We start from the raw sequence: 25,786 nt of genomic DNA, 5'->3' as shown, positions 1-25,786 counted from the left end.
ATACCTGGGGAAAAACATAATACTAAATAAAAAAGAAATGAGAAAAAAGGCATGTAATATATAGATATATATATGTATATATATACGTACATATATATACATATATATGTATATATATATATACATATATACATATATATGTATATATACATACATATATATGCATATATATATATATATGTATATATATATATATATATGTATAAAGAAAACCCTAAGTGGGATCATGAAGAATCAGAAATAAGAAAAACAAAATTTATTATTAATAAATGTTGAGTTGTTGAATTTTTTTGACATTGCACTCATATCATTCCTTTACTTCTTCCACCATACCTCTCTTTTATTTGAGATGTATTCCTGCCACTGAAACACGGGGGGCCCCTTAGGTTTCATACCCTTTCCTTTTGTCTGTGTGCTCCATCCTTTGACAATCTCTTCCATCCCCATGGCTTCCATGATGACTTTTATGCAAATGACTCTGGAATCTCTCTTTTTGGATTCAATCTCTCCTCAGGGATTCAGCCTTTCATTACCAAGTGCCTGTTATATATTTCCACCTGGATACCACCTCAATTTGTTATTCAAAACTTGTCATTTTCTCTCAAAAACCTGCCATACCTCTCAGTATACTTTTATGTCTCTTAATGGCATTATAATTTCATGAACTGGAACCATATTTGACTTTTTTTCTCGACTCACTCATCCAACGTTCATTCAGTTTCATTTACTTGTAACTATTTGCACTTCACTTGCAGAAAATAAGGCCATTGTGAACTTTTGTTTGCCTTCTTGTAGTTGCTATCTACTACACCTCAAACCTAGGTGAGTTAGGGGGATGTCAACCCCAAACACATGAAGACTTGCCCTGGTGGAATGGGCTGATGAGAATAAGTTCTTCCAGTGGCCATGAAGCTGGCTGAAGCAGGTGCTGTGGAGCTCTGAAAGCTTGGTTAGACATCAAAAAAGCCAAGGCATCCTGGGCCATCACCACTCATCTTTCCACTAGGCTTCAATGTCTCTGGAAGAGAGAGTGAAGCTGATAACTCTGTGAAATTCTGCCTCTCTTAAATTCAGTTCACACTCAAGTTATCTCCCATGATGTCAATGGACCTCTTTGAAAACGGACAACAACTATAATTATCTTTGCCACTGTAGGTGACTTCATCTTAATTAATTAATTAATCACTTAATCTCTCTGGGTCTTGTTTTCTTCATTTATAAACCCTTATCCTAGCATTCAGGTCCTTTTGTTCCCATCTGCCCCGCCTTTTCCAGTCTTTTTTCATACTGATTTTCTTCAGTTATACCCAGTTGCAGCCAAACTAGACTATTTATGTCTCTCCTCTTGAAAATTCTTTCCTTCTTTTAAGCCCCTGCTCCATGAAATCATTCCTCCTCTTGGCTACCAGTGTCCTCTACCTCCTCAAATTTTTCATAGTTCTTGGTACGGACCTTTGCACTTATCTTTCTCTTTGTATCTATTAGCTGCCTATTTCTTATCCTTCTTATACTCTTGCCTATTAGATTATAAACTCCTTCAGAGCAGGATTTGTGTCCTATTTCTGTAATCTTAATCCTTTTTATGTAACAGTCAGAAAATAAATATTTGTGAAATTAAATTAAATTGACTAAGCACTGTTTCCTAAATATACACTGCTCTTTCCCACCTTCGACTTTTCTCCTACACCTAGAATACTCATTTTTCCCTTCTCACTTCCCTGACTACTGAGATTCTACTCATCTTTTAGCACTCAACTCAAATGACACACATGATGCCATATCCTCATAGGACTTTGTTTATACATTTTTTATGACACATCTTCACCAACCATATGTTTGTATGCATGTCTAATCTGCTCTGTGAACAGTAAGGCTTTTGAGGGTAGGGTCAAGGTTCTTCTTTACATATCATCATCCATAATGCCTTGTGCATAAAAGACAACAGAAGTTTCCTGGAACCTCACGTGTCAGAGCCAATGTTACATTTTTAGTAGAGCATTTGTAACTCAAAAATCAGCAAAAACCACAAATCAAGGCTTATTTTATTGTTTTGTTGATTGTCTAGACTGAAGAAAGCAAAGGGGGAGATGATAACAGTGCAGATTATATTTAAAAGCTTAACTTGGAGAACCAGTCCTTAAACATTTACCAGCATACCCCAGCAGGCCTCCATTAAATGACTGATGAATAGGTAAATGAATGAATTAATGAGTCGGTCCCACAATACGAACCAGCAGAAAGTATAGTTAGAATGTAAAAAACACTGTTTTTGCAGAGAGAGAACCTGCGTTCAAATCCTAGCTTTGCCATTTGCTACATGTATAGCCCTGGGCAAGTCATGTAACCCTTCTAGGCCCTGGCTTCTGTATTTGCAATATGAGAGGGCTGAACTAAATCACAGATTATTAACTAATCCTGGACCTCTTTGGTAGGCTGCTAAAATTTATGGACCCCTTCTCAGATTTCTGTTTTTAAAAGCATAAAACAAACAAACAGAAAACTACCAGTGTCTCACCAACAAATTAATTTAGTGTGTTTCACCTTTACCTCTCTAGGTTCTTAAAGTAGGAGAAGGTATCATCTCTTCTATGATGACTAGTGGTTCTAAGTGAGGTCATGGCCAGGAGAATGTGAGTTCTGTAGCTATGGGTATTCTCCTCTAGGCTACATGGTAGGGTGGAGAGAGGCTACTTCCATTAGGTTATTTATCATTAAACACAACTTTAGTTAGGAGGAAGAGTCAGTGCATTGTAATATGTTTGGCAGGTAAGTATCTCAACATGGTTATAATGGCCAGAAAAAAGTCTGAACTTCTTAACCTGGGTGGTCCTTCCTGTCCTCTTCTTTTATAGTGATAGGTTTCAGAAATAACCTGGGGTGATTTTCAGGCAGCATGTTTCGTGTTCTCGGCTTCTACCTGAGTTCATGTTGGCAGTATTGTATTTGCTTCATGTGTTTTGTCTTCCAGGCATACCTGCTGAGCTCCTCTGCATGTCAGATGATACCACTGAAATACAGAAAATATGCCCCAGAGATCTTCACATCAATTGCTGAAAAAATTTGCAGGTAAAATAAGGAAAGCCTTGTATATGACTGTTTTCTACCTAATGCAATTAGCTCAAAAGGTTATCTTTGTATGGGGATATCTTTGTAATTCTTTTCGAGACAACACAGGAAAACTCATTTCCTTTCCTTTTCTCTCCATCAAATTCCCACCAGAAGTTTTAAGCTTAACTAAAAACCAATGAGCCCTTTGGAGGGGAGAACTGTCACCACCAGGGACATCCTTGCCTAACCTTTTGGCTTTTCCCTCATCCTCTTTAGCTACCAGCAGTTCCATAAACCTTTTGTGACTCCAGGCAGCAGGAAATCTGACCAGGAGTTGGGTAGGCAAAGCTTTCCCCTTCCCTTCCTCCTGAGCTCAGGATAGGGAAACAACTCTGTTCATTCTGATGAAGTCCACCAAGACTTACCTCTTGCCCTGCCTCTGCCTTCTAAGACATCTCAACTGTGCCATCTGCCTCATTGTTGCTCTCTGCAGTCCCTAGCACTTCTATTTGTCCTCTCTATGTAACCTAAAGACCCCTGGGCCTTGCCATCTGCCTTGATGATGGATCTTTAGGACTTTTGAGTTTTTCCGTCTGCACTGAAGCTGAACTTGCTTTTATGTGTTTGTCTCTCCCATTAGAGTAAGAGTTCCTTCAGAGCAGGGACTGTTTCAGTTATGCTATTTGTATCCCCAGTGCTTAGTACACAGTCCCTCCCTCTTCTTCCTCCCTCCTTCCCTCCCTCCCTTCCTTCCTCCCTCCCTTCTTTCCTTCCTTCCTTTCTTCCTTTCCTTTAGAGAACTGATTGTTAAACATGTTTGAGTATACCACTGGAGGTAGCAAGTGACCTTTGCAAAAAAGCATTCAGGTGGAATATGAAATGTTATGTGTGGGGAATAGCAAATAGGCCAATTTGGCTGGAAAAATAGTGTGTGTGAGGGAGTGCAATGAGAAATAAGCCTGGGAAGAGAGATTAGAGTCCAGACTGTAAAGGGCTTTAGCTGCCAAACAGAAGTGCTTATATTTTATCCTCCAGTCGGTGGGGAGCTGCTGAAATCTTCTGAGTCGCCGGGGGTGGGGTGGGGGTGTGTGTGGGGTACCTGATCTAGCCAACTCTGTGCTTCAGGAATACCAAGTTGGGCAGCTGAGAGACCAGAGACACAGAAAACAATTTGGAGGCTACCTTAGTAATCCAAAAGGGAGATGATGAAGGTCTAAACTGGGATGGCAGCCAAGAAAGTAGAGAAGAGGGGATGGATGTGAGATGTGATGACAGAATCAACAAGACTTGGCAACTGATGGGTTGTAGGTGAGGGAGAAAGAAGGGACCGGAATGGGTCCAAGGTTAGGAATGTGTGACTGGAAGAAGAGACAGCCCCTTCAATAGAAATAGGGAAATTAGGAAGAGGGGTAGGTTTAGGGCAGTGGTTGTTAACCCCTTTTGTGTCTTAGATCCCTTTAGCATCTGCTAAAGCCGATGGACATATCCCCAGAAAGTTTTCAAATAATTGAACGAAGTGCTAAATTTTACTTAGAGGTTAATAAAAAAAAAAGATTTAATTTTTTCCAATCCAAGTTCATGGGCACCCTGAATACATGGATCCCTTTAAGTTTCTGTGGACCCCAGGTTAAGAACTATAGGTTTAAGGGAAATGACATTCTGGGTGATGTCTACTGTGTATCCAGGTAGAAATGAATTCAGAGCTGGAGCTTAAGAAAGAGATGAAGGTTGGATAGGTAGAAGCATGGCTGAAAAAGTCAGGGGATAAAAACCTTTAATAACTACCCCTAAGTATCCATAGGCCTGTGTAATATTCCAGTTGGTATTTGACTTATTTTTGTGAATGTTTTATCTCCCCAACTAGAATGACAGCAGCGACTTTATGTATTAATTATCTTTATTCATCATCGGTTAGCACAGTGCTGTGCACATTGTATGTATAAGGTAAGTGTTTCTGTTTTTAATGAATTGATGGAAACACTCAGGAGTAGTAGAGCATATGGAGTTATATTCACTCATCTGTAATGAGACATGCCCAAGGGAAACCACTTGCAGCCTGTTTTCCTGTGGTTGAGAGAGGGAGTAATCTGTTTTATGTTAATTTGCTTCCCTATTCTGTTTTTTTCTTGGATATGTGGGTAGCCTCTCTTCCATCTTGTTCTTATCCTGGTCAGTGTTCTAGTCTGGGAGACAAATCTTGGAATGTAATATTGCAGGGTGTTGTCTTGTTTTGTACTCTGGCATTTTTGCTTGTTTCCTGGGTGTCTGTTTGTCTGTTTTGGTGCCTAGCACTCACAATCTCATCTAATTGGCTTTTTTGATGTAATACTTTAGGGAAGAGCAAAGAAAGTTATGAGTTGTTGAAGGGCTCTCCCTGGTGGCCACTAGTAATAACTTCAACTTGAATAAATATTTGTTAAGTATTCTCTAAGTATAAGAATATTGTGTGAAGCCCTGAGGAGAATATATATAGATATATGTGTGTATATGTATGTGTATATGCACATACATACATGTACATAGAGATGTATGTGTATATATACATGTATATACACATGCACACAGACATACAGATACACATATATATACATAGACACACACATATAAAAGAAGTTATGATCGTTGACTTCATAGGGCTTCCAAACTAGTAGGGGGATACATCACATGTATAAGTGACTATGATACAAATTGATTTATGGTAATTATATAAGAGAAGTGAAAACTACTGTTGGAGGTAGGGCTCAGAGACTGAGAAATTGGAGGACTGAAGAACTTCACACACAAGAGCAATGGAAGAAGCTTTATAGCTAATTGATAGATCTTAGGCATACTTGAGGAATTGCCTAGAAGACATGCTGATGGCCATGCACCCAACAATGACATCATGGTCTTCCCACTTCCCAATGTAGAGCAAGTTTCTCCTTCTGTATGATTCTTCAGATCTCTTTTCTCTTCTATTCTCACATTGAAGCTCTTTTTTCCAGTTTCTTTTTCATGGAAAACCTCATCCACTCTGACAAACTAAGAAGTGGAGAAGAGTCTCACGAGTCTGTTACTCTTTTCTAGAACTGAGTGATCAGCCTGTACTTTTAGCTGAATTGTGGTGGTTTATGATTTTCTACTGAGTGGCACTGAGAGTGATATTTATTGACCTGGTAACAACAGGTCTATTTTCTTCCAGAATGTGTACCCAAGATGTCAAAGGGAATCTTTCAAGAATCTTTCAAACCGGATGACTATGACCCAACTCTGGTGATTTAGACAGGCATAAATTACAGTTCCAAAAGTAACTAAGGAAGCATTGTTAATAACAAAGTCTTGGAATAAGGTAATGAAGACCTTAGCGGCATTGGTGGTATTGTCATTACTGCTACTGATTGATGGAAGAAGTTTTAGAAGAGAAAGACAGATTTGGGAAATGAATAGCTAGTTACCAAAATGTATCTGAAAATGGGATTTGGATTTTGTATCACATTCAAAATTTAGAAATGACAGGATCATGACCAGAAGTGGAAAATACCTAATAAAAGCTGATAAAAGTTGAATTGGCCTAGAAGTCTTGCAAATCTAGTCAAAAGGGCTTGAAATTAAAAATGAAGAGGAAGAGAGAAAGCTGCCTGTGAATCAATTCTCCTAATTAGACATCATAAAGAGCAGTCCTAACATAGGGAAAATAGTAATAGAGATTACACAGAAATTCACACGAGGAAAAACCAATCTAAGAAGGGAGCCAGCAATGATATATGACCTCAATTTTTTCTCTACAAATTTGCAAAACATGGGTAAGTAGCAGAGAAACAATTTGAAACATTCCTTGGGTTCCAAATAGACCCATCTTTCCATCTTGTTCAAAAGAAATAGATTTTGCAAAGTGAAATGAACAGAACCATGAAAACATTGTACACAGTATCAGCAACATTGTGTGATGATCCACTATGAAGGACTTATCTCTTCTCAGCACTACAGTGATCCAAGACAATTACAAAAGACTCATGATGAAAACACTATCCACATCCAGATGGATTCTGAATGCAGGTGGAAGCATACATTTTTTACTTATTTTATTTTTTGTGCTTTTTTTCCTTTTGATCTTTTTCTTCTTTCACAACTACGACTAATATGGAAATATATTATATATAACTGTACATATATGACCTATATAAAATTGTTTACTATTTTAGGGAGAGGGGAGGAGAGGGAAAGGAGAGAGAAAAATTTGGAACTCAAAATTTTATAAATATGAATGTGAAAATTGTTTTGATATATAATTGGGGAAAAATAAAATTCTATTAAAATAAATAATAATAATTTTAAAAATAGATTTTAGAGGAAGCATGGCATTGTGGATAGCAGCTCACCATCAAAGTCTAGAATGCCTGGTTTTTAGTCTTGCTTCAGACATATCCCTGCTGTGTCACCCTGAGCAAGGCAAATCTCAAAGATTGATGTTAAGATGCAGAAAACATACTACTCTGCATTAGCGGGAAAAACTCCTCACCTGGCTCTCCTTATATTCACAAAATCATAGGTATTGTCAAAACAAAATGAAAATGCAAAAAAAGGAATATATCAGTTAGAAAAGATGGCATGGTAGCATTATAGATATCTTATGAAGAAATATAGTTATGTGTAAATGAATGGACCTGAGGGGAGAAGGTTTTTGTTTTTTGGTGGGGTGGGGGGAAGCCTTTGGATAAGGATGAAAGGAGGGAAAGTGATATTGTGATAGTATCTACTAGCCAGATGAGGAAATGAGTGACAGATTTCTGACACAGATCCCAAAGGTGGCATGAAGGCAGCAATTGCCAGGAATATTTTTCCTTCAACTTTCTTGGTAGGGGAACTGATGAATTCCTTACTTGTTTCTATACAAACATTAATTATATTAATTCTCAGAGCAGGAAAACATTGTCTATTGCGCACCCTATACTTAAATCATCTCCATCTTGGTTAGAACCATAGGAGCATGAGCCTTTGAGAACCTGAAATCAACTCCATGCCATGATTAAGTATTAGAGTAGGACAAATAACTCTAATGTATTTGCTGTCCTGCCTGGTTTTAACTCCAAGGAACAAGATGCTCCTTCCAGGATAAGTTCACATCTTAAAATTTTTTTATTTAATTAACTTTTAATTTATGGAATAAAACAAGCATTTGTATAATATAGTATAATTTAAAAAAAAGATATGAAACTACAAACCTATTATGTACAACTTACTATTCCCTTTAAATATATAATAAAGTTGTCATGTAAATTTTTTTCCTTTTTTTGCTCCCCCCAACTCTGGAGATCATTACCATTAGACACAAATACATGTGTGTATCTCTATATAGACATGAATACATACATACATACATGTATACACACATACATACATATATATGTAAAATCATTCTCTATATACTTCTAGTTATCAGTTTTTTTCCTCTGGATGCAGACAGTGTCTTCCTTCATATATCCTTAGTTAATTTGGGCTTTTCAATATTCAAAATGACTTACTCAAAGTTGTTCTTAAAACAGTATTGCTGTTACTGTATATACTTGCTTCCACTCATTTCTTCATTATTTCATGCAAGTCTATCCATGTTTTTCTAAGATCACTGAGCTCATCAGTCCTTATAGCATGGCAGTATTCACCACAATCATATACCACAATTTGTCCAGTCATTCCTCAATTGACAGGAATCCCCACAATTTCTAGCTCTTTGACATTGCAAAGAGGGGTGCTATAAATATTTTAGAACATACAGGTTCTTTTCCTTTTTTCCTAATTATCTTTGGAAATAGACCTAGTAGTGGTATTGCTGGGTCAAAGGGTATGGGCAATTTAATAACTCTTTGGCCATAATTCCAGATTGTTCTCCACTTGGATCAGTTCACAGTTCCACCAACAATGAATTAGTGTCCCAATTTTTTCACATCCTCTCCAACATTTGTTGTTTTCCCCTTCAATCATTTTAGCCAATCTGATGAGTGTAAAATGATATCTCAAGGTTGTTTTATATAGAGAGAGACTGACTCTTACTCTTTAGGTACTCAGTCATCTAAATTTATATGCATCTATATAAATAGGTACATACCTTATGTAGCTATCAGATATATGTAAACAATTATATTCTTAGGAATGTAAACTTCTGTGCATCAATTGATTTTACTTTTTCTTTGTATCCCAGATTTAACACAGTACCTGGCACCTAGTTAGTGCTTAATAGATTAATTAATAGGGCATGTAGATTAATTGGTGGAGAAAGGTTGGACTTTAAAGGAAGGGGAGAAATTCAATAAGCAGTGACATCTTCTCAGATCTATGTATGAGAAAGATTAATCTGGCAGAAATGTAAAAGGTTGGTAAATCAGAAGAAAGGAGAACAGAGGGTAGAAATACTTATGAGGAGGTCACTGCAATAATCTAGAATGTGGTAAGAAGAGTCTGAACTGTATGGTGGTAGGAGGGGAAATAAAAGAGGGATAGATTTAAGAAATATTGTATTTCATATATAAAATAGATGGAATCAGTAAGATTACATAGGAGAAAGAAGATAGAGAAGAGTAAAAGATAACACCAAAATTATCCCTAACATTCAGCCATGATATTTTTGGGAATAAGATAGAAAGATATAGTTGGATATGTTCTGAATTGATTGGCTAACTGGAACCAAAGATTATTGATTTAATTGAATTAATATCAACCTGGAAGGAAGTCTCTAGTGGAATGTGACAGCGATTTATTCATGCTCTGCTCAACATTTTTTTAAAAAATGGGTTGTAAATCACTTGAAATACTTATGATTCTCCTAAATGACTAGAAGAGACTTTTTTTTTTTTTTACAAATTATTTGGATGAAGACATAAATGGCATGTATAATCATTAAATCTGTAGGTGACAAAAAGCTAGCTAAAATGAGATAATGTACACAGGGTACTTTGCAAACCTTAAAGTAATAAAAAGGCCATTATTATTATCACATTATTTTCATCTTGTTCAGTAGAGTTCAGAAAATACTGGTCGTAGGACAATTTATTATTTTGTTTAATGTTTAATGTGTATGAGCTACTATTACTCAGGTGTATGAAATGACTACTTTCTGGAACTGAATAAAAATATTAGGATGTAATAGACCCAATGAAAGCATCCATGACACAACTCCAATAGCACACTAGATGACTGGGATCATAGGCACTTCATCCTGTTGGCCTTAGTTTCTTCTGGTAGAGCTCTATATTTTGAAATATTTTCATTTCATGTAGTTTGGAGATGATAAATATTTGATATGAAGACATCTATTGACAATGTCATCCTGAAGTTATTATGTCTGGATAATTGTGGGTGACAGTTTTGTTTCTGAATGCTTCGGTTAATGTACAGTTTACTTGTTGAATTCTCAAGGTTACTTCACAGTTAATATTCATATTATTTACTTACTAGCTGTGTGACCCTGGGCAAGTCACTTAGTTCTATTTTCCTTAGTTTTCTCAACTGTAAAATGAGCTAGAGATGAAAATGGCAAAGATCTTTGCCAAGAAAACCCCAAATGGGGTCATGAAGAGTCAGATACAACTTAAAATAACTGAATAACAAGAATGAAATTTGTGTTATTGGGGTTTGTTCTCTGTTTATGAAAGATAGTGAACTTTTGGTGTATAATCCTGTCCACCTGGACATGTTTTTCTAGGTTTCTAGTAGGTGCTAAGCTTTTTCAGCTTAAAGTAATATGGTGTTAAGTTTCTACTGTTTCCTGGAAGAATTGCATTGATCAGTATCAGGCATCTTAAAAACTACCTTTCTGTAGTTTGTGGTGGCAGTGACTGGTCCTACATTACTATACTAATTTCCTCTATTTTTTTAAACCCTCATGACTCAGACATTTGTCCAGTGACTCTGTTTGCATATTGCTGGTTGAGCGCCTGTGGCTGTTTCTGTGCTTGTTATCACTTTTATTCCGATCTTTTCATCTTTTTCTTTTCCAGTGTTTCCTTACTAGCATTCTCATTTGATTTATAATATAATTTTTAATTCTCTAAAACTTTTGCTTCATTTCTCTCAAGAATTCTAGTTGACCTTGTGGCGTGTTTATCTTTTAAAATTTGTTTATATGTGTTTTGGGTTATTTTCTTTTGGATTTGTGTCTGAGACATTTCAAGCTTCCATGTGTCTCCTTATCATGAAAAATATTTTGTTTGTTTTTATTGCTGTTCAGTTTCATGACCCCATTTGGAGTTTTCATGGCAAAGATACTGGAGTGTTTTGCCGTTTCCTTCTCCAGTTCATTTTACAAGTGAGGAAACTGAGGCAAACAAAGTTAAGTAACTTGCCCAGGGTCACACAGCTGGTAATTGAATGAGGCTGGATTTGAACTTAGGTCTTCCTGACTCCAAGCCTGGCACTCTATCCACTGTGTCATCTAGCTGCCCTGTTTGCTTACTCATTCAGAAATTCCATCCTTACTTCTTGAATTGGGTCTTTGTGTTAGGATCTGGATCAGCCCACTTCTGGAGGGAATGCCTTATTTGGTTCCCATTTGTGTTCTCTACTTTCCTTATGTTGTTTTCCCAAGGGATTTAGTTCAGTGTTATTCAAGGATCTCAGAGGTGGCTGAGACAGGAGACCTATAAAATTTCAGTGTTCCTAAATGTTTAGAACTATAGTGAAGATATTGAAACCTTCCACATCTGAACTTTATAAGCTCCTGACCCAGGTCTGGGTCTAGTTAACACAACAGCAGATTCATTAGTATACTGTTGGAGATCCAGTTAACAACTGCTAGATAGAGAGCTAGGCCTAGAGTAAGGAAGTCTCATCTTCCTCAGTTCAAATCTGACTTCAGATACTAGTTGTGTGACCCTGGGCAAGTCACTAAACCCTATTTGCCTCAGTTTCCTTATCTAGAAAATGAGCTGGAGAAGGAAAGGCAAACCACTTTAGTATTTTTGCCAAGAAAAGCCCAGATGGGGTCACAAAGAGTCATACATGACTGCAAAACACATGATTGCTGCAGATATTGGCTTAATATTAGGAAAACAATTATAACTATCCCCAATGGAATAGGATTCCTCTGTCTCTGGTAGGGATGAATGGTAGGAATGAATTCCTTATCATTGGATTATTCTGGCAAAGATAAATCATTTGTGTGAGATAGTGTAGAGGAGATTCATGTTTAATGTGAGGGTTGGACTCAGTGAATGTGGAGATATCCCCTCCAACTCTACAATCTTTTCTAATCTCATTTATTTTGCAGTGAAGAAATAGACCCAGGTAGGTAAAGCAACTTGCCCAAGATCACAGAGGTAGCTAACTGCTGAGCAAAGACTAGAGGTCAGAACTGTGACTCAACTCAAAGCTCCATCCAGAGAACCATGCTCAAGAAAAGAGTGAGAGAGAGCAGGTCCGAGAATGGAAGACTTGGAGTTGCCTGTGAGGCTTATGGGAAATGGAAAGAGTAGAAGGAAGAGCTTCTTTTGTGACTTGTGATTGAGGCTAAAAAAAGTATAAATAAGTCTTCTCTGACTCAGTCAGGTTTTGTGATAATATTTGCCAAGATAAACTTGTTGGGGGGTGGGGATGGGGAATGGTAACTATTGTAGAAGTTCAACCATAAAATGTTATTATCTCCTTAAATGACTAGGAGAGTTTATTTGAAGATTTGAGTTAAATAATTCAGGAGAATGTTAATTAAATTTAATGAGCATATTCAGGGACATGTGTACACAGTTTTGTTTTTGTCCCCTAAAAGTCCCATGCATGTGTTCAAATATAATGGAGAAATTTGCACAAACTGGGTTTAGGCAGAGACTTCAGTGTCTCTGAATCTTGGCACTCAGCCCTGCCTTCCCACTTCTAACTGGCTGTGACTTAGAGCACATACTATCTTATTTCCTTTTCTTCCCCCTTGATTCCTGCTACCTGACTTATTCTTAGAGGAAAATGTTCTTCTTTATTCCCTCCTTTATTTTTTTTTCTCCAGAGACGCAGAATCCACACTACATAAGAGGCTGCCAGTTCTGTGTGTTTCTATGGCTGGGTCTTGCTACCAAAGTAATCTACCATTTCATAGTTGGTGGCTCGTTCTAAGGTGACTGGCCTGCTCGCTCTCTCTTCTTATCTCTTTCTTCCCTCTTATCACTCATTTTCACACACCCTTCTCCATTTTAGTGTCCATACTTCTAGAGGGATTACTTTCGTATTTTAATCTTGTTTGGATTGAGGCAGGAGAGGGAGGGAATGAAAAAAAACCCATAACCATTGACAAGGAAAGCTGTTGCGTTCTGTAATGTAATTGTACCAGATCTATAAAGGGGGTGGGGGGATGGGGAGGAGAGAATTGGGAGAGAGAAGACAAAGAAGAAAATTTCAGAAGAAGGAAAGATAAAGACCTCAGACAAAAACAATGACCAAGGATCCTACTGGAAGATAAGAATGTATCTTAAGCTCTCTGAGGGTAGAGGCTGTTTCATTTATGCCTTTGTATCACTAGCACCTAACATAACGCCTAGCCCCATTTTGTTGTTCAGTCATTTCAGTCATGTATGCCAGACTCTTTGAGACCCCATTTGGCATTTTCTTGAGAAAGATACTAGAGTGACTTGCCATTTCCTTCTCCAGCTCATTTTACAGATGCAGAAACTGACGCAAACAGGGTTAAGTGACTTGCCCTGGGTTGCACAGCTAGTAAGTATCTGAGGCCAGAAGAGTCTTCCTGACTCTGCCATCCCTGCCCCCATTGACCCACCTCGATTCCCAGCCTGACACATAGTGGGTACTTAATAAGGACTTCTTGTATTTTCTGAGATCTGAGAGAGGAGAATTCCCACACACAAAGGGAATGAGGCTTGATTTTTAAAAAGAGAGGCAGCCTGAATACTATGTTTAGATATTAAATACAAATACACAGCTAGGAATTCTTCTGTTCCCTTTTCTTTTTTCATTGTAGATAAACATGGTAATTTTAGGGGAAAACAAGATTTAGGTTTCATTGCTGTGAAAAAAAAAATGGAAAAGAAAATATCCAATGACCCACTTTTCCAAGGGTATTGGCTGAAATTAAATATCAATCATCACCTACAATTAACATTTAGATATATTGACTTTGGGGCAGCTAGGTAGCACAATGGCTAGAATGCCAGCCATGGAGTCAGGAGCACCTGAGTTTAAATCCAACCTCAGGCACCTATCAACAGTGGGTAAGTCATTTACCCCTCTTTGCTTCAGTTCCTCATCTGTAAAACGATATGGAGAAGGAAATGACAAACTCCTCCAGTATCTTTGCCAAGAAAACCCCAAATGGGTCATGAAGAGTTGACGACAACTAATTACCAACAAACAAATTTGCTTTATGAATGTAGCAACTGATGATGAGTACTGTGTCCTCCCCTTTACTCTAGTGGGGGTAAAGTAAGTAAGGAGGATGGAATTCTATGGCTTTCCCTTTAATTCAGCACAGCACAGGATTCTTTCCAGATGCTGGGTGTGGATCTGTAACCGGAAAGGAGCTTGGACAAGCTCCTCCTGTGCTGAAGGGTTTGTCTGGTGGTCACTCAGCCTAACCTGGAAGAAGCAGGGGTGAAATTATGTGAGGGAAATGGAGTCAGCACTTTTAAGGAGGAGAGGACTGACTAAACTAAAGGAGTGCCGGATGGAAATTCTTCAGAGTCAAAACAAGGCTTCTGGGATGAGGATGAGGGTGGAGGGGAGAGAGCTTGGGCGCTTTCTTTCCCCTTTGCTGCAAGCTCCTGGTACAAGGAAGTCAGGGCCGCTAGATGTGTTTTGGCCCAGACCTGCCAGACTGATACAAGTGATGCTTTGTTCTGTACCAAATTAATATGGGTTTTGTTCTGTGAGAAATTCATTTACTCTATAAAAGTTTCCTCCAGTGCCTTCTATTTGCTCTTCCTGGACCTGGTGTTTCATTCCTGCTCCTTTCCCTGACAATCCATTTCAGCTGCCTTTCTTAGGGGCTTCTTTCATGATGGACTTCTTATTCATTGGCCAAATCATTCAGTTTCCCACTCCCAATTTGGGAAACTAAATCTTTCTGGATAAAAATGTTTCCCTTGTAATATGTTGAAAATGGTCATTTGCCAAGAAGTGTCTGTTCATTTTTCTTCCTTTAATTAATCTTCTCCTACAGTGCTCTGCACATTCATTATCTTTCTTCCTTCTTGTCAAAATGGGAATAAAACTTGCTGTCCTTTTGACACGGCCTAAAAATCCTGAAATAATCCACAGCCTATGTTGATAATTTTAACTTACTGTATGCTTAAATGTTGAATTAATTATACATTACAACTTGAACTCCCCAATCTAATTGTATTAGTTCTTTGTTTTCTACTTTGCTTTGTAGAGTACTATGCTTGGCACACTCTTTAACTGAAATATATTATCTTCTTAATCATTAGAGGACCGTGTATTATTCTGTATAATTAACTTGACATTATTTTCTTCAGAAATTTAATTCATTCCAGATCTTGGTTTCAAAGTGAGATTTGTATGATGCATAATTAACACAACAAAAAAAAATCCCCCAGAAACCCACAACCTTCCCAGTAACTGCTTCCTCCAGAATAAAATTCAAAGCTTCTATGGGAGTTCAAGGCTTTGTTTTCAGTGATTACAATATGTATTTATATGTTTGTTGCAGTATGTGACATTCCCCTTTTTGACGTATGTGACTACAATGTCTCAAGAGACCAATGCAAGAAACGGGGATGCTGCTTTTCTAAAGAAGTCTGCTATGAAAAAGCTGTTCCAGGTAACTATTTTATTTAGAGGCCTAAAAGTTGGTTGGCTATAAGTAGAAAAGCAACAGCTCAGATCCAGATGGGGTTGTTAATTGCCCAGGAAAGTGCTTGTGTTGAAGAAAGTTGGAAGCCTTTTAGCATTCCCTGGCAAATGCAGCCTGGTCCGTGCATTAAAAGCCTGGTTAGCTTTAAAGAATGCTCGGATCTAGATTGCTTCAACCTCAAATGGTCTGCCACAATGGTGTTTGTGTGTGCCTGACGGACAGAGAAGGTAGCTTGAAACTTTCTTCTATCCACTCCCTCTGAAATTACAATTTTAAGTGGGTAACACCAAGAGTAATTTTCGCTTTGGAGAATTCTCTCAGTTTAAGTGAGAATGAGGGAAGTAGGTGACTCATAAAATAATGAGATGATTAATCTGAGGAAATATTTCAGAAAAACAATTTTTTGATGATGACAATTTCTCACTGCCATTCATCTTATGCAAATCCTCAATTTTGTATTACTGTTCAACTGTTCAGCTGGAGGCTATATCAAGAAAACCAAAGAGGCAGGTCACTGTCTGAAATGCATGTTGTTAAGAAAGATATAGGTGTAGTTAATAATTACAATAATACATGATATTTATATAGGGTTTTAAAGTTTAAAAATTACCATATTACACTTATATTATCTTATTTTATTTTACTTGAACCTAGCAAGGTGAAATCCAATAGGAATAAACATAAAAGTCTTATACTTTGGTTTAATAAATCAACTTCACAGTACGAAATGGAAGTAGGATAGTTAGCACATTGTCAGAAAAAGATCTGGGAATTTTAGGGCCATTCAAGTTTAATATAAGTCATCAGTGAGATATGGCAGCCAATAAAGGTAATGGAGTCTTGCTTCTAGAAATAAGGAGGTGATAGACAGTCCCTCTCTAGTCAGCTCTGCTCATATTCCATCTTTACTTCTTGGTGTCACAACTGAAGGACACTGGTAAACATGAGTGCCATCTAAGGAGAGAAGTCAACAAGATGAAAAGCCTTGAGTTCGTGTCACATGAGAAGAGGTAGAAGGAACTGGGAAGTCAGGGGAGACAGTGAAGTTTAAATCTTTAAAGTGCTGTCACACGGAAGAGGCTTTAGGGTGGTTTGGTTTGATTCCAGAAGGCAGAAATAAGAAAAGATACAAAGAAGGAAAAATACACATGCGCACACACACGCATGTATGCATGTATGTGTGTATGTACGTGTTTATGTATACATCATAATGTATCTATATAATATATACACATATATGTATACTTCATGTATGTATATACAGATGTAAATGGGTATATATGCACATGTATGGGTGTACATCTATAACATGCACGTTATATGTATATATTATACATATATGTATATGAGTATGTGTATAGTGTATATATGTACATGTGTACATATCTAAGCATACATATACATGAATGCTTACGTACATGCATACACATACATGAGAATTGGAGAAAGAAATTGTAAACCACTCTAGTATCTTTACCAGGAGAACCCTAGATGGGGTCATGAAGAGTCAGACAAAACTGAAATGATTGAACACCACCACCACCACCTTACACACACATACATGTCATATATATACACATATGTATGTATATGTGTACACATATGTACACATGTATAATGTGTGTGTCTAAGGTATATAAGATAGAGATATATTTTCCATGAGTGTATGGAATAAATAAACAAATAAATATTTTCCATATTATATATGGAAAATGCTCCTTCCTTAATAATCAGACCTTGCACAGCCCTCCCTCACTCAAAACAAAGTCAAGTGCAAGTCATGCCATTGCTTTGATGGTGTAGTTTTCTTCAGCAATGAAGGACAAACATAAGGAGAAGGGCTGTGCTGTTAAAATATGGAATGAACTGGTGTGGGTGGCAGTGACTTCCTCCTCCTTGAGGACTTCATGCAGAGGTAGGACTGCTGTTTGGAAAGTACGAGATAGTGAGAATTCATTTCAGAAAAGGGTTGTATTATATAGAGATGGCTGCTAAAGTCCCTTCCAATACTAAAAACTTGTGATTCTCACTACAGCCTCACAAGACAGGAGCTGCTATGGATGTGTATGTAGAAGACATGCAGGCAGCAAAGATCAAAACAATGTATGAATTCAGTTCTGTAAACATTTAATAAGTTCCTATTTTCTTTATTACACTGAGCAAACTTTTGGAGGAAATAGGCAGAATAATTTCTTCTCTCATGAAGCTTACAATAATTGAAGAGCCTGCAGGATGATATCCATGATGACTCAAAAATGTTCAAGAGAACAAAACAAGTGGATGAAAATTTCTGCAATTTTTTTCCAGACTACAATTTATGTTTGGATGGGCAAACTATAGAACTCGTCGCTCTTATCATTCAGTCATTTTTGTCGTGTCCAACTCTTTGGAATTCCATTAGGGAGCTATGTCTTAAAGGATGGGTAGGATTTCAGTGGATAGGGATGCTCAAGACATAAGGCATGAGAAAGAACATGGAGGTGGTAGAGAGTGAGTTAGAGACAAAGGATGGCAGAATATAGCGTGCTTTCTGCCTGACCTGTGTCAGTGGGAATAGTGTGAAATAAGCCTGGAAAGGGTAGGATGGTGTGAGGTTGTGGAGGGGCTTCATTGACAAGCCCATGGACTTTGGATTTTATTTCTTAGGCCTCAGAATGCCACTGAAGGATTTTATGCAGAGAAGTGAGACAGTCAGACCTTTGAATAACCATTAATCTGGAAACTGGATGCAGTATGATTGGAAGGGGTAGAATATGAAAGAGGGAAGACTAATTATGAGGCTACTGAAATAATCCAGATATCCTGGTCCAGTTAATTAATTAGTTAACAAGTAAGCATTAAGGGCTCACATTGTACCAAAAATAATTTTTCTAATGCACTTAGATCAGGTGATATAACTTCTCTACTCAAAAACTTGTGAGTTGTTCATATTGCCTATAGGACAAAATACAAATTTCTCAAATTAATGCTTAGAGTCCTCCACAATCTGTCTCTAACTTCCCTTTCCAGATTAATATAATTTCACTCCTCATAATATGCTCGGTGTTCCTGGAGGGAACCATCCTACTAGCTATTCTCCCTCCAACTGAAAATGTTCATATCTTTCTCCTCAAATGATTCTAGAACATCTTGTCTTGGTCTGTCTTTGGCCCCAGTCATATTCTGCCTTATATCATACTTAGGAAGATAGCAAGATTTTTCATTGGCCAAGGCACCTCACCTAAGCAAAGTGGTTTAGCTGCTAAGGGATGTGCTAGGAATGCAGATTGAGGTTGGTGGGGAGAGGAGGGGACAACAGGAGAATAGTAATCTTGATTACTTAGATAAGCACAGTGATTGAGAGATTAAAATTTAAAAGTGTCACACATTTTCAAAGAGCTGGTTGTTGCACTTGACTTTGCTTTGAGTGAGGGAGGGTTGTGCAGGTCACCAGCCTCACTTCTCCTGAGCCATCTGAATCCAGGGACCAGATATTCATCAGGATGACTCAGGATGCACTGGGAGAATTTGGCCCCTTTAGGCCAAGGTCTATGCAGGTGCTCACTTAGGGTGAGATAACACCCACTCATTGAATAGGCCTGTTAAATATTTACTGGCATAGTGAATGTAGTACCAGGCCTGAATTTAGGTAGATCTGTGTTCAGATCTGACCTCAGACACTTACTAGCTATGTGACTCTAGGCAAGTCACTCAAACTGTGTTTACCTCTCATCTCTAAAATGGGGATAATGATAGCACCTACCTTTTCAGAGTTGTTGGGAGGATCTAATGAGATAATTATTGTAAAGTATTATAAAAATTAAACAAATATTTTTTAAAAAGAGCAAAATTCCTGGCGCATAGTAAACTCTATATAAATGTCAGCTGTTCTTCTCCTCCTCACCCTCCTCAGCTTTGTGTGTTATCTTTTCTTATTAGAATGTAAGCGGGGGGGGGGGGGGGGGGGGAGGGGGGGGCGGAGCCAAGATGGCGTAGTAGAAAGACGCACATACACATAGCTCCGAACCCACAACCCATAGAACAACTACAAAGAAGTAACTCACGGCGAATTCTGCACCCAGAGGCCACAGAACATTGGAGCGAGGGAGATTTCTGCTCCGGAGAGACCTGCAAACCTCTCGTAAAAGGTCCTTCGTGCTGCGGACTGGGCGCCGGGACTGGGAGCTGAGTACAGCCCTGCCGTGGCCGCGGCACCGAGAGGAACAGATCCGAGCGGGCTTCAGGGACGGGATCTCCAGCGGCCGCACAAGTACCTCCACCCACAGGTGACGGGGGTCGGTGAGAGAGTCCCCTTGGCGGGTCGAGGGGGGAGTGGGGTGCCCCCATGGCTCGGGCCCCCTCGGGAGACAGAAGCTGAGGGGCAGCGGCAGACCAGGGCTCTCCAAGCAGGCAGGAGCCTGGATCCATTGTTGAAGGTCTGTGCATAAACTCCCTGAGGGAACTGAGCCTGAGAGGCAGCCCTGCCCTCACCTGAGCATCTGAATTTAATCTCACACTGAATAGCAGCCCTGCCCCCGCCCAAAGCCCTGAGGCTGGAAGCAGCATTTGAATCTCAGACCCCAAACACTGGCTGGGAGGATCAGGAGGTGAGGTGGGTGTGAGGAAAATATTCAGAAGTCAAGTCACTGGCTGGGAAAATGCCCAGAAAAGGGAAAAGAAATAAGACTATAGAAGGTTACTTTCTTGGTGAACAGGCATTTCCTCCCTTCCTTTCTGATGAGGAAGAACAATGCTTACCATCAGGCAAAGACACAGAAATCAAGGCTTCTGTGTCCCAGCCCACTCAATGGGCTCAGGCCATGGAAGAGCTCAAAAAGAATTTTGAAAATCAAGTTAGAGAGGTGGAGGAAAACCTGGGAAGAGAAATGAGAGACATGAAGTCAAAGCATGAACAGCAAATCAGCTCCCTGCTAAAGGAGACCCAAAAAAATGTTGAAGAAAATAACACCTTGAAAACTAGCCTAACTCAATTGGCAAAAGAGGTTCAAAAAGCCAATGAGGAGAAGAATGCTTTCAAAAGCAGAATTAGCCAAATGGAAAAGGAGATTCAAAAGCTCACTGAAGAAAATAGTTCTTTCAAAATTAGAATGGCACAGATGGAGGCTAAGGACTTTATGAGAAAGCAAGAAATCACAGAACAAAGCCAGAGGAATGGAAAAATGGAAGATAATGTGAAATATCTCATTGGAAAAACAACTGACCTTGAAAATAGATCCAGGAGAGACAATTTAAAAATTATGGGACTACCTGAAAGCCATGATCAAAAGAAGAGCCTAGACATCATCTTTCATGAAATTATCAATGAAAACTGCCCTGAGATTCTAGAACCAGAGGGCAAAATAAATATTCAAGGAATCCACAGAACACCGCATGAAAGAGATCCAAAAAGAGAAACTCCTAGGAACATTGTGGCCAAATTCCAGAACTCCCAGGTGAAAGAGAAAATATTGCAAGCAGCTAGAAAGAAACAATTCAAGTATTGTGGAAATACAATCAGGATAACACAAGATCTAGCAGCTTCTACATTAAGGGATCGAAGGGCATGGAATAGGATATTCCAGAAGTCAAAGGAACTAGGACTAAAACCAAGAATCACCTACCCAGCAAAACTGAGTATAATACATCAGGAGAAAAATTGGTCTTTCAATGAAATAGAGGATTTTCAAGCATTCTTGATGAAAAGACCAGAGCTGAAAAGAAAATTTGACTTCCAAACACAAGAATGAAGAGAACCATGAAAAGGTGAACAGCAAAGAGAAGTCATAAGGGACTTACTAAAGTTGAACTGTTTACATTCCTACATGGAAAGACAATATTTGTAACTCTTGAAACATTTCAGTATCTGGGTACTGGATGGGATTACACACACACACATGCACACACGCACACACACATAGAGACAGAGTGCACAGAGTGAATTGAAGAGGATGGGATCATATCTTTAAAAAAAACGAAATCAAGCAGTGAGAGAGAAAGATATTGGGAGGAGAAAGGGAGAATTGAATGGGGCAAATTATCTCTCATAAAAGAGGCAAGCAAAAGACTCATTAGTGGAGGGATAAAGAGGAGAGGTGAGAGAAAAACATGAAGTCTACTCTCATCACATTCCACTAAAGGAAAGAATAAAATGCCTACTCATTTTGGTATGAAAACCTATCTTACAATACAGGAAAGTGGAGGATAAGGGGATAAGCAGAGTGGGGGAGGATGATAGAAGGGAGGGCATGGGGAGGAGAGTGCAATTTGAGGTCAACACTCATGGGGAGGGATAGGATCAAAAGAGAATAGAAGTAATGGGGGACAGGATAGGATGGAGGGAAATATAGTTAGTCCTATACAACACAACTATTATGGAAGTCATTTGCAAAACTACACAGATTTGGCCTATATTGAATTGCTTGCCTTCCAAAGGGAAGGGGTGGAGAGGGAGGGAGCTAAAGAAGTTGGAACTCAAAGTGTTAGGATCAACTGTAATGTTCTTACCACTAGGAAATAAGAAATACAGGTAAAGGGGTATAGAAAGCTATCTGGCCCTACAGGACAAAAGAGAAGACAGAGACAAGGGCAGAGAAGGATGATAGAAGAGAGAGCAGATTGGTCATAGGGGCAATTAGAATGCTTGGCGTTTGGGGGGGGAGGGGAGAAAAGGGGAGAAAATTTGTAACCCAAAATTTTGTGAAAATGAATGTTAAAAGCTAAATAAAAAAAAAAAAAGAATGTAAGCGGGTGGATTTTTTTTTGCACTTAACAGTATTTTATTTTTTCCAATTATATGTAAAGATAGTTTTCAGCATTCATTTTTGTAAGATTATGTATCAACATAACTTTCAACACTACCACCACTGTATCATATAGGAGCGTCTGGAGGCCATCACCAGTCATAGGGAATCCTTCCTCAACTTAGACTATATTTTGGATGTACTTTATAAGAGGCAAATTCCCTTGCTGTGCATATGTCTCTCAGAAGTATACCTCAAATGATAATGACAGTAATGATTAGAAGGTCAATGAACATAGATATCTCTGCTGTGTAGCTTCCACATGACTGTATGTAATTTTTACATATGTTTGAGAGATACCTCATTGAAGGAGAACCTTGAAGTTCACATTTTTTTTTCTACAAGTACTTAGGTAGCATGGTGGATAGAATGTTGATCTAGAATTAGGGAGACCTAAGTTCAAATCCTGATCTGGACACTTAATAGCTATGTGAACTTGGGCAAGTTACTTAACCTTACTCTGCCTCAGTTTTATTAGCTGTGAAATGAAGATAATAATAACACCCTCCTCCCCTCAGGGTTGTGAGGATAAAATAGGATGTTTCTGAACCATTTTGTAAATGTTAAAGCACTGCCTAAATACTAGCTATTATTATTATTGAATCAACTACTTTTTAAAAAATTAAACATAATAGAGTCTTACATTCTCTAAGACTGAGAAAAAAAACACAATATCTGCCTTCTTACTCCCCTGAAGGGGTTCTCACCTCAGGGGCAAGGCTCTTTAGAACACAAAAGAACCAGTCAACTAAGTAGTCCTGATGGGCAGTGTTTACTTTTTGTTTATTATTTATATGCCTATCATCTATCTATCTATCTATCTATCTATCTATCTATCTATCTATCTATCTATCTATCATCTGTCTGTCTGTCTGTCTGTCTATCTATCTATCATCTATCTATCTATCTCCTGCACTTTGTTTCTGTCCCAAGGCTTTATCTGACTTAGGGTTAGACATTCCTTCTGCCTGTTATTTAATTTTCAGTTAAGATGGAAGCCCCAGTGAAACTTCAGCAAAAGACGAAGGTCTGCAAAGACTAAAACATGAAAACATTGAAGGGTAAGAGAAAAAAAAAACTTGAGCTGCAAAATAGACATTCCCCACTTTAGAAATTGTGGTGTTGGTGTTCCAGTCATGTTCTACTCTCCATGACCCATTTGGGGTTTTCTTGGCAAAGATACTAGTATAGTTTGCCATTTCCTTCTCCAGCACATTTTACAGATGAAGAAACTGAGGCAAAAAGAGTTAAGTGCCTTGCCAGGGTCACAAAGCTAGTCAGAGGCCAGATTTGAACTTGGGGAGATGTGTTTCTTATTCCAAGTCCTACACTCTATCCACTGTGCTACCTAGCTGCCCCTCTAATTGAGTTGACTAGCTAATTACTAAGAGAAGTATACCAATAGGGGATTGTAAACTAGTAGGAGGATACTCAAACACAGAATTACTCCCAGAATTTTGAATTTTGTAGTAACAGCTCCCTTTGTGGGAGACAGAAGTGACCTGGGTGAGTAAACCCTAAGGGGGCATTACACATTCATATACCATAACTCCTTCAGCCACTCTTTAATTGATGGGCACCCTCTTTGCTTCCAGTTCTTGTCTACAACAAAAGGATGGATGTAAATATTTTTACCTCTTTCTTTTATCTCTTTGGGGATATAGACTTAGTAGTGATATTCCTAATGCAAAGGTTTGTAAGTTTAGTTTTGGGTGTATATCCAAATTCCTTTCCAGAATGTCTGGACCAATTTAAAGCTTCACAAACAACAGTGTACCAGTGTGCCTGTTTTCCCATAGCTCCTCCAACAATTATTTTATTTTTTTACATCTTTGCCAATCTGACGGGGGTAAGGTAGAACCTCATAACTGTATTAGTTTGCATTTATGAAACTTTGTTTTTATTACTTGAATTTCTTCCTTTGATAAATGCTAGATCAAATCCTTTTACCATGTATCTGTTAAGGAATGACTCATTTTTTATATTTGTATATGCGTATAAAACTTTTATCACATAAACTTGCTCAGTTAACTGTTTCGCTTATAATTCCAATCTCATTGATTTAGTTTGTACAAAACCTTTTCAATTTTGTGTAATCAAAATAGTCCATTTTATTTTCCATCATCCTCTCTGTCTCTTGTTTATCATTAATTCTTCTAGATAGAGATCAGAGAGGTATTTTCTTCTTTGCTCCACCAAGTTGTTTATGATGTATGTCTATGAACCCTTCATTTTACAGACGATGAGACTTAAGACCTAGAGAAGGAATATGGGAATTAAATGACTTATCCAGATCACATGGCTAGTAAGCACCAGAGCTGAGATTTGAACCTAGGTCCTCCAATCCAAATTCAGTTGTTTCACCATTGAAATTGTACTGATGAGGTTAATGGTGAGGGGAACCCCAAAATACCGACGGTCCGGGTCGTGCTCAAATGAATTCGACTCAAGCCTTCTTAAAGCCAAAGAAAACAAAGTTTATTAAGGATTCGCCTAATTGGGTTGCCTCTTAATGAGCCTAAGCTTTTGTAATGCTTGTATTCACAAGCTGGCCAGACACAATCCCAGCTAGACAGAGTCTGAGCTGGATTGCATCTGAGCCCCTTCATGGAGGCAAGATGGAACTTAAATACAGAAGAGTATAGGAGGGATGGCGGGGGCGGGGGGGGGGGGGGGGGGCTGGTAGTCCAGGGTGATGGGAGGAGGGGTTTAGAAAGGGTCCTGAGGAGAAGTCCAAGGAGGGTCAAAGACTGGAAACACCTGGAGGCTATCAGGAGATAGACAATGGAGGGTTTGGGTGGGAAGCAGGTAGGGCAATCAAGGGGTAACAGACAATGATCACAGATCTGTGTATGAAAGGCCAGATTCTGTGAGGAGATACAAGAAGAGATCAATTTGAGTATGAAAGGTCAGATTCTGTGAGGAGAAACAGAGAGCTCAATTTGAGTATGAAAAGCCAGGTTAAGTGAGGAAATTCCAGGGGAGTTCAAGGAAGTTCCCAGAGTCTGAACCTCATCAGTACCATGCTGCTACGTGAATGAGAGCATGTTAAATAGGTGTTCTTTCTAGGTTTTATAGATAGGCCCACCCATCAGACTGAACGTGAATTGGCAGCTTATTCTAGATAAAACCTATTCTTTCATTCCCATATAAGTAATACACAGCTTTAATGTGAAAT

General features: G+C 38.5%; 1 protein-coding gene and 1 long non-coding RNA gene across 3 annotated transcripts in view; one reads left to right on the top strand and one right to left on the bottom strand.

Annotated features, from left to right (window-relative positions):
* Nucleotides 1-2,676: 2,676 nt before the first annotated feature.
* The window catches only part of TEX29 (testis expressed 29), a 32,303-nt gene continuing 9,193 nt past the window's right edge, over nt 2,677-25,786 (top strand). For both annotated transcript variants that reach the window (XM_072620243.1, XM_072620242.1), the window contains exons 1-3: nt 2,677-2,766; nt 2,969-3,066; nt 15,686-15,796. In XM_072620243.1, coding sequence (XP_072476344.1) covers nt 3,024-3,066; nt 15,686-15,796 — 154 coding nt within the window. In that variant the 5' untranslated portion in view covers nt 2,677-2,766; nt 2,969-3,023. The remainder of the gene's footprint in view (nt 2,767-2,968; nt 3,067-15,685; nt 15,797-25,786) is intronic.
* LOC140511218 (uncharacterized) overlaps nt 2,761-25,786 on the bottom strand; it is a 55,203-nt gene continuing 32,177 nt past the window's right edge. Inside the window, exon 3 of the long non-coding RNA XR_011969469.1 lies at nt 2,761-3,007. This is a non-coding gene — a long non-coding RNA (uncharacterized lncRNA). The remainder of the gene's footprint in view (nt 3,008-25,786) is intronic.

This window comes from Notamacropus eugenii, chromosome 6, assembly GCF_028372415.1.
Source record: "Notamacropus eugenii isolate mMacEug1 chromosome 6, mMacEug1.pri_v2, whole genome shotgun sequence".
Classification (NCBI taxonomy): Eukaryota; Metazoa; Chordata; class Mammalia; order Diprotodontia; family Macropodidae; genus Notamacropus; species Notamacropus eugenii.
Note: the sequence above shows the minus strand (reverse complement) of the source record. Positions and strands in the feature narration are given on the sequence as shown.